Source organism: Branchiostoma belcheri, unplaced genomic scaffold (genome assembly GCF_001625305.1).
Source record: "Branchiostoma belcheri isolate BF01 breed outbred unplaced genomic scaffold, Haploidv18h27 scaffold146, whole genome shotgun sequence".
NCBI classification, from domain to species: Eukaryota; Metazoa; Chordata; class Leptocardii; order Amphioxiformes; family Branchiostomatidae; genus Branchiostoma; species Branchiostoma belcheri.
In genome coordinates, this window is record NW_017802891.1 from 172091 (window position 1) to 182601 (window position 10511).

Below are 10511 nucleotides of genomic sequence, written 5' to 3' on the forward strand. Positions count from 1 at the left end.
ATGCCAACGTATTCAGCTGCCCGGAAAAGCACAAACACACAAAATTGGCCGAAAGGGTTGAAAAAATGACTTCGTCCAGAGGAGTTAGCCAATTATTACCCTTCATTAATCATGTTATATAGTAATGATGATGATAGTAATTATGTTTGATACATGTAAGTTTCTACCATTTATTCAGACACTAGTTAAAAACTGGAATTTAACAATGATGCAACAACATAAATGTTGAGGTACATGTTCTTGACATACTCTATTCTCTTCCAGACTACAATGTCAACAAGTAAGATGATGTACTTGACGTCAGCCTAACAACAATCATATGGCGTCAGGACAACAGTGTTACAACACAAGCATGTTAGGCCACACCAAGTATATTTTATGGATGGCGTCCTATGGAGACCCTAAATCTAATGCGAGAGTGCGAAAAAAATGGCCGAAAAAAAGCAAGATACTAAAGAAACAAATATACTACAAATGTTAGGACACAAAAACGGTAGTACACTGTGTAAGTGTATGTGTAACAACCAACAAGTCTTTTATTTGTCATAAAAACAGCAATGAATCAGTGGAACAGCAGTCGCCGTCCTCTTCTGTTTCTTTCCTTTAATCACCTTCACTTATCCCACTGTTGTGACTCTTTGGTCACAGATGTAAGAAACGGAATTTCTTGTATTTTTTTTAAATCAATATTTTTTTCTAAAATCAATATTCGTGCGGACGTCATCCATACAAATTACTTGGTATGGCCATATCAGCAGTAGGTCAGGTTTTCAAGCGTATACTTAGTATAATGAACATAATCATCATGCACCAATAGAACAGGTCGTCCTTAGATAGTGGAGTAAACGTCGGTATTTCGCCCAAAAAACCTACATGTATAGTATTATACCGTCAGGCTGTCTAAAAAACTGGGGGTATTGGCCCACTCTACCTCCATACCAAAGTTCACGTCATCTGGCCCTAACTAAAGAAATTGAATCCATTTGAAGAAAAATTAAATGGCTGGAGAAGAAGGAGAAGACACGTGAGGTAAAACAGTATATTTCAGCCATGGTATGACTGAAATATAATAATGCATTGACAAAACCATAATCTTTCTATTCAAGGTGTACAGTGACAGTACAAGACAGTGTAGAGAACCATAGAAACAATAGTATAACCTTTTCTAACTTTATCACTAAAGAAACAACTTGAATACAGAGTTCTAATCGCGTTCTAATGCTAGACTCTGGTACAAGACAATAACAATTCTCTACTAGTATTAAAACTGACAGCGGTGTAGTGAACGCCAAATAGTGACGTAAGAAGCTAAAACTTAAAGTTAAATGTTGGCTGCTTCAATGTTTAATAGATCAATTTATCATCATAAAAGTAATACTGTCATGCCAATGTAAGTGTAGTGAATTTCATGACCATACCACTGTAATTATAGGCTCTTTGGTGACGCATAGTGGCTATTTAAAGCTACATGTAAATGGTAATTGGTGGCTGCTATAAAGTTAAAGCACTTGGATTAGGTAGCAGGCATTGGCGTATCGCGACGATGTTTTACTCACTCGCAGCTACAGTCTCGGGCAGAGGAAGACAATAGTGCCTTCTGTGAGCTTTACATTTACGATAACTTGTATATTTAGTAATAGTTTCTTTATATTGTAGGGCCACATCATAATCATATACTAGTAGTATAAACGGTATCACATAACATCAGTATGGGCCCACCGTATCAACTTAGAGGTACCGTGATGAGCTTTATGACCATACAAATGATAATAAGTATAGGCTTTCTGGCTAAATGTGGCCGTTGCAAATTTTATCACCATGCTGGTAATGGTATAGCCTGTCTCGTGACGTTTAGTTATGGCTGCTGTTTTAATGTTGAAGAGCTTGACTTAGGTAGCCAGCATTGATTTATTTACAGATGTTTTGATGTTTTACTTGTGCATTGCTAGATTTTGGTGAAGAGGAAGACAACTAGGTTTTCCTAAGCTTGACAGTAACTGCTGGGTAACTAAAAATATAAGGACGTCTCCTGTCTTATATAAAACAAAATATTTTTTTGCTTTATTGTATATTTTACAACCTGCAGCTAAGAAATATCACGGTGAAAAAATGGGGTAATGTGAACATGACCAATATACAGAACACAGGGTTTAATGTGACGTAGTTCACTTATCACTTCATATCACCCTCAGAATTGTATCAATACATGTTACAGTACATCATTTCTATGCTATATGTTGCATTTGTGCAGCTACGCTTATTAAGTACATGATTCCTTGGTAGTTATACAAACAATCGTTCTTTGTAAACTGGTTCTAAACTGACTAAAACTGTACCGAGACCATGCATGACAATACTACCTTCAAGTCGAACACGGAAAAATTTTAAAATTCTGTTGACAAGTGAACCGTTGTCTCTTGAGTACTGAGTTGTAAGGTCTAGATAGGCAAGATGTACTGTATTATGTCTTGTAAGGAAAAAAGGAAACATCTGGAGTTCTGTACATGAGGAATAAAGCGGGTCATGGGGTCACATATCTGTTGTCTGTGTCTTTTTGTCTTGTCGACCATTCACTGTAACAATATTGTAACAATTCCTAATGACTGTGTTCATGTTATTGTTCCCAAGAATGGTAGTGTTTAAACCTCTCAGAAATCACAAATGTGGCATCTGGCTCAAAATTCTCACTCATAAACGAAACAAACTATCAGGTGTCACGGGATGTAAAACAAAAACTATATCCGCTACGTTACTTGCATTGAATCGCCAAGTCAAGTATTTCCCCTGAATTCTGAGTAACACACTAAGGTATCTTGATCCTGTAAGTGTGTATGTAATATATGTAATACATTATGAAGAACGCAATAAACTTTGTAAGCACAAGAACTCAGTATGTAACAAGAGTTCTGAGATCTCATACCTCCATGAAATATGGGATTGCTTTGTCATACTTCATTTCAACATGTCCTCATTAATTATACAAATAACCTCTAGATAAACATAATACATACATAGTGGTGCAAACCTTTAAGTAACCTACATATGTCACAAGTACAGAATTGCCATCATTCCCCATTAAGAAATCATATAATTTTCGCAATAATTATGCAAATTAGGTCATCATTTGCATAATTGGTATCTGTTGACGCTCTATCTTCCATAGATTACATATATTACATGTATGAAAGCACTATAATGTAATTATAGAATTTCCTCATTAATTATGCAAATTAGGTCCTCATTTGCATAATTTGCATTTAATCGTGTACATCTCTCCCTCAGCTACCTACTTACCAAAAATGATGAAAATATGTTGTTCCTATCTGGACTTATTGGCTTTTAAAGATTTCGCCCGAAAGTCCCCTGCAGTTCCAGAACAAGTTGGTAGGGGGACCAAACTCACACCACTTATTTCTGACAGGAAAAGCTATCTGTCACCAAAAAGTCAAGACCATAGCATGTTCAGGACAAAAGATACAAAAACCGAAGTTCTGCTGCAGTACCAAGGTCATCCACCAGGAGGCCCATATTTGACCTTGACCTTCGTCTTACTAAGACTTACCAACAGACCAAATATCATCACAATCCATAAAGGCGTTCTGAAGTTATGGTGACCACAAAGTTGCGGAAACACACACAGACAGACACACACACAGACAGACACACAGGCATACAGACAGACAAGCCAAAAACAATACCTCCATTTTTCATGGAGGTAACGAAGTGGAGTAGAGTGTACAATGATGCCACCGGATATATACAGCCAGCAGAATAATTACACCAGTTTTATCATATAACTATCTGCATAATGTTGAATTTCGTCGTGTTCGTCTCCGAGTACAGAGTTTACAGGGTGCCCCCATGGATACCGGAGGTACATGAATGGCTGTTTCCGCTTCTGGGGCGGGAAGAGCGCTAAGAGCTACAGCGGTGCCAGGCAGGTCTGTCAGCAGGACGGAGGAGACATCTTTATGTGGAGGGATGCTGATTCTGTAGCTATACTCAAGACCATACTGATCAGGTTAGAAGTTTTTTTTTGTCTTTTTTATAGACTAGTAGGCTTCTATTTAGAGACACAGAAAAAAGTCCCAATGACCGAAATGGAACATGCGTTCTAACTAGTGACCCAAATGGAACATGCGGTCTGACCAGTGACCTAAATGGAACATGTGTTCTGTTTTAATAACCACAGATGTCCCCGATTTGAACATGTAAAACGATCAAAAACACGTACAATATAATTTTGCACATGATACGTTCAGCTTACAAAACTTAAAAAAATATTTACATGCTTTATGATAATAACGTTAATGAACTGCTTTCCTTAGGTATACTACGTCATAATTCATGGTCACGCACTAGGTCGTTTATTCGGTGGTTATAGGACCACGGATTTTGACGCCGTATACACATCAGGGTGGGCCATTAACTCTATATAATCTGTCTATTTCAGCACTGGTGCACCAAGTATGTGGATAGGGCTAAGTAATGAGGACGTGGAGGGGACCTGGCAGTGGGCTGATGGGACGGTCTTGGATGGAAACGACTGGTTCCCCGACCCGCCGGTGAACACGCCCGGGAAGGAATGCGTCGTCGCGCGGAAGTCGACCCAGTACCGCTGGAGGGCCGCAAGGTGCTCCAAGCGGGGGGCCTTGTGAACTTGTGTGTTAATATAAAGGCATCCAATGCGTTTTCAGGACAGGAAAACTGGAAATATGCTAAACAAGAATTCCGAGACATCATACCTCCATGAAATATGGACTTAATGTGTAAATGTAAATTTCTTCTTTAATTATGCAAATTACCTCTGCATTAACATGATATATGCATCATAATGTATGTTAACCCAAGTATGATATTCCCATCATTCACCATTAAGAAATCATAGAATTTGTGCATAAATTATGCAAATTAGGTCATCATTAGCATAACTAGTATCTGTTGATGTTCTGTCTGCCATAGGTTACGTACATTACATGTATGAAAGTAGTATAATGTAAAACACTGTAATTATAGAATTTCCTCATTAATTATGCAAATTAAGTCCTCATTTGCATAATTTGCATTCAATCATGTACATCTTTCTCTCAGCTACCTACACACCAAAAATTATGAAAATATGTTGTTCCTATCTGGACTTATTGGCTTTTAAACATTTCGTCAGAAAGTGCCCTGCAGTTCCAGAACAAGCTGCTAGGGGGACTAAACTCACACCACTTATTCCTGACAGGAAAAGCAATCTGTCACCAAAACATCAAGACCATAGCATGTTCAGGACAAAAGATACAAAAACCGGAAGTTCTGCTGCAGTACCAAGGTCATCCACCAGGAGGCCCATATTTGACCTTGACGTTTGTCTTCCTAAGACTTACCAACATACCAAATATCATCATAATCCATAAAGGCGTTCTGAAGTTTTGCTGACCACAAAGTTGCGGAAACACACAAAGACAGACACACACACAGACAGACAGACAGACAGACATACATACATACAGACAGACACGCCAAAAACAATACCTCCATTTTTCATGGAGGTAATAAGGCAATCTTTCTAATATTAACACATTCTGCTTCACATTGGCACATTTAAATCAGCATTTCATACTTAGGGCATTTAAAACTGCAGAAACAAGCCCCAAGATCAGTCCTTTATTTTCTGGCTGGTACCCTAAAATCAGTCAATGGCCCTTCCAGTAACCGCTTTCCGTCAGAATTTTGGTTTTTTTTTTTGCTCAATATACACTGGGATATTGTGGTTTTGAACTCACTACGTAGATAAATGACAAGAATATTGGCTTTGAAATTTCGGGGTTACAAACCCTAAAAACTGCATTGGATGCCTTTAACAACGTCCGCCGTAAACAGAGTAGATCGATATTTCAAATCTTTTCCTCATACTTTTCCTTTCTTTCTTTCTTTCTTTCTTTTTCTTTCTTTCTTTCTTTGTTTAATTTTCTCCTTGTTTCTTTTTCTTCTTTCTTTCATTTTCTCCTTTTTTCTTCTTTTTCTTTCTTTCTTTCTTTCTTTCTTTCTTTTTTATTCTTTCATTTTCTCCTTCTTTCTTTTTCTTTCTTTCTTTCTTTTTTTCTTTCTTTCTTTCTTTCTTTCTTTCTTTCTTTCTCGTTGTCGTTTTAGTCTTTTCTTTTTTGTAGCCATGCGTTTGCCTAAATGACTGACATCAATTGAGCGAGATTCAGAACAATTTACTTGTAAAATCTGGCTGGAAGGCCTTTGTGTACAATTAGGTTCTGTAGGCAGGTAGGCAGGCAGGTTCTGTAGGAAATCATTACTTCATAGCCAATAGGTCAGTAAGACATTTGATAGCTACGTAGTTTTGCAGTTGACTGTTTTTGTTTTGGTGGTTAGCCATTCAGGTGTCATGAAGACGAAGTTTGTGAGATTGAATCAGTACATAGCACCGATACCAACCAGCCTTGCCACTCACCGTAGATCCGCCAGGTGGTGCCGTTATACAGGGCATTCAGCTGGAAGCAAATTAGTCATACCACGTCACCCCTCCAAATATGGGCAAAGGTATCCTTCCTTCTCAGACTAATATTGGCATCCTTGTGTATATGCATGCGCTTTGACGTTTGTTGTTTTACTGCGTACCTGCTGTCTGCACGGTCGAAATGTACGAGCAGGGAGAGCCTGTCCGGTCGTCTTTCTCCGGCCCCGACAGCCGCAAAACCAGTGAGCCTCCCCAACCCCGTCCCGTCCGGCAGAGTGGTTCACGCGGGCGTGTCCGCCATGGCAACGGCGCTTCTGACAAACAGCGGGAAGATCAGGGCACGTCTTCACACACGTACGAAGACGCCGAGGAGGTGAAACGTTATGCATCGTCTGCAGGTAACCAAGGTTTTTCACACCTGTTTTTTTAGAGTGGTTATTTGTACTATCATACGAGCTTTTTGTTGCAGAGAGTATAACATTACACTTCCCGATTTATTTCATATTTGCTGTATAGGTGAATTTGATGACAATGTTTACATGTTGACGTGATCGATTATCAGTAAGAGAAATATGCTTTTCTACCAGACCGCTCGTATCCGGGTGGAGCGAGCGGCCGCCGGGGTGTCTGTAGCTTCCTCTACGCCCGCCGCAGCAGCCTGGCCGCCAGCATCGCCGTGCTGCTTAGCCTAGGCGCCGTGGGACTCGCCCCTCTGACGTTCAGCAACAAACAAGTAACAGCTTTTTACCATAAAGCTTATTGTCCAGCTATTTTTCTCATTGTCATCATATTTTTAAGAGGGTACAAAATATTTGCTGCTGTTTTTAAATTTCATGTTTGTTTCTTACGTTAGGTATTTTGACATGTGTATACATGTTTGTAGGAAATATCCCAATTGTCGACTACTGTTAACACCATTAAACGTGGCCAAGACGACATGCGCCGTATGTTCACCACTATTAACGCCTTGAAGCGCGACCAAGACGACATGCACCAACTGTCCACTACTGTTGACGCCTTGAAGCGCGACCTGGACAACGAGCGCAGCCGGACCGCCACCTTGGAGCAGCGTCTTGACGAGATTGAGAAGACTTTACGTAAATGGTTTTCTTAGTAGATTTCGGTAGATTCATTGTTGATAATCTATTGCATCATTTGATTCTTTGCCTGTTGCTGATACAAAACGTGCTTTCCAGATCCTTGTCCCGAAAGTTACACCAAGTGGCGTGGAATCTGCTACAAGGCCTTCAACACACGCAAGTCCTTCAATGCGGCGGCGGCGGCCTGTCTTGCAGACGGCGGCACCCTCGCCATGCCCCGAGACGCGGAGACCAACGCCTTCCTGGTCTCCCTGTACAAGTCCTTAGGCGACGGTTGGAGCTTCTGGTTCGGCCTGCACGATCAGCGCGAAGAGGGACGGTTTGAGTGGGTGGACGGTTCTGCACTTGGGTCGTACAGCTCCTGGGCTCCAGGAGAACCGAACAAATATGGGCGCGGCAAGGATTGCGTCCTTTACTCCACGCAATCATTCCTGAAAGACAAGTGGTTCGACTATTACTGCCACCTGCCGTTTTACTTCATATGCCAGACTGCTCCAGGTACGTATTGTATCCTCACTATTTCCTGAAACTCTACCATCTAGTAAAAACGGCACAGCTTAACTATCATTCAGTAAGGCGGTGGAACATCATCACAAACCATGTTTGAACCAAATCAGTCCAAATCTCATCCCTCATAATTCTCATCGTTTTTTGTTTTCAAGGACCTCCATAGGCGACAGGTGGGACTTTCACCACTACTGTACTGCGTCTCCCCGACCATCCGCAGTCAAACTGACTAGGAAAACTTAAGTCTGAAATACTTGTAAAATTTAGGAATAAACTAGTAAGCTTAAACCCTAAAATTGCTAGCAAACCCTAAAATTGGTAAGTCTTGCGAGCGGCGGGCCCTCTCCGATGTAGCGTGTATTAAGCATTGCGAGCGGCGGGCCCTCTCCGATGTAGCGTGTATTAAGCGTTGAATGAAGCTGAATTGTTTTTTTAATGTTACCACAGGTTTGATCTGAAATTTGTGCCTCACTCGCTTGTGCCCCCCACTTCGAACTTTCTCGGCCAGCACACGTTTTGCCACTTGCTACAATTATATATACGGAAGCAAATCACCCATTACTTTTCCAAACTCCTTATCTCAGGAGAATGTTCCACGCAAAAAGCTTCTTTTCTAGAACTACATCACTATGGAACAAGCTTCCCTATGAATGGTCCCCACATGGGTACAACCTCTAACTTTTATAGGTCTAAGGTAAACAAACATCTTTCTTTACAGTCCCTTTTGTAACCCAAAACATGTGAGTGGTTTGCATGAGCCTTGTTTTAAGGTGAAAAGTGTAGTACATAGAAAAATCTGGAAATACTGAATGTAATGTAATGAAAAAGTGCTGTACTATATTGTATTCACGCTTCAGTTTCCACACGGAGAGAATTTACAGTTTACGTTTCATGTTTGTCATTACATGATTTACATATTTATAATCTAGTGTTGTACATTCCAAACAATCTATACATTCCCTTTATTACTTCACCGCCTCCTTCTGTCCAGATCACGGAAAAGGAAACTCCAACTGAGTAATGGGAACAACATAGAGGAAAGTTGCCTAAAAAACTAGAAAAGTAACAGTTACTAGAGAATTCTTAAAAAAAAAAATTGAAAAGCAAATGCAGAATGTTCACCTTTACATGGTCTAGCCTGCTACTGCTCTGTTTATTCTTACGTAAACACAACCACATTCATATATATGGTGACCAGACCCTCCAACTGCCACTTGCTGTATTGCTTTGCAACCAAAGAAGTGGGGAGGGGGGCTTGGTCATATCTGCCACATGTATGTATGTATGACAACGTTGGTGCATGCGCACATGTCTGTAAAAGTCACGAGCATTTACCGATTACAATAAGAATTCCCGCTTATGTTTGAATAGATGTGTTTGATGTTTCTGTCTACCAGCCTAGATTACTTCTTTTTTCACGAAAATGAGTCTGGCTCTTGCATAAAAACAGAATTCCATCGCATCACCTCATGCCACGTCATTCTTCTAAATACGGGCAAATGTAGCCTTACTGTGCCAGACTAATTAAGGTGGTAGTTGCCATATTCATGAATTTTTGCAGTTATACACTGCGCAAGAAGACAGTCTGCACAGTGCAGTCATATCTACAGTACAGACAAAACTCGCCATTATAAGCACATAAAATAGGAACTTATATTCCTAAAGTAAAAAGTTGTCATGATCTGTACATACTAAAATGTTTATTCTTATTCCAACACAAAGATTACACAGAATAGCGCCTCTAGCGACTTTTGTCATATTTGCAGGAAAGACAAAACTCGCCATATGACAAAGCGATAAGCACATAAAGGAGGAACTAATATAAATTTCTAAAGTAACAAGTTATCATAATCTGTACATAGTAAAATGGTGAACTTCATTCCAACACTAGAATAGCGCCTCTAGTGAATTTTGATATATTTGCAGGAAAGACAAAACTCGACATATCATGACCAAGGGATAAGCACATAAAAGAGAAACTAATATTTCTAAAGTAACAAGTTATCATAATCTGTACATGATAAAATGATGAACTTTATTCCAACACAAAGATTACACAGAATAGCGCCTCTAGTGACATTTGTCATATTTGCAGGAAAGACAAAACTCGCCATATCATGACCAAGAGATAAGCACATAAAAGAGAAACTGAATATTTATAAAGTAGCAAGTTATCATAATCTGTACATAGTAAAATGATAAACTTTATTCCAACACAAAGGTTACACAGAATAGCGCCTCTAGCGACTTTTGTCATATTTGCAGGAAAGACAAAACTCGCCATATTATATTTCTATTATAAAATGACCTGGCCTACAAGAAGGTCCCTAAGAAAGAGACCGAAAGGCTCAGTGTATACGTATGTATGCATGTAAATTTGTCAAACACGTATCGCACAGTATGTATACTGGTATACAAACTTTTATTCTTTCTCCATCAAGGTATAAATG

At 39.7% G+C, this 10511-nt stretch overlaps 1 protein-coding gene across 1 annotated transcript; it reads left to right on the forward strand.

Moving 5' to 3' along the window:
* The first annotated feature begins 6635 nt into the window (after positions 1-6635).
* LOC109465040 (CD209 antigen-like) lies at positions 6636-8081 on the forward strand. Its single transcript, XM_019762182.1, has 4 exons — positions 6636-6852; positions 7042-7187; positions 7338-7551; positions 7651-8081. Exons 1-4 carry the CDS (start codon positions 6636-6638, stop codon positions 8079-8081), a joined length of 1008 nt encoding a protein of 335 aa, XP_019617741.1.
* The last annotated feature ends 2430 nt before the right edge of the window (positions 8082-10511 follow it).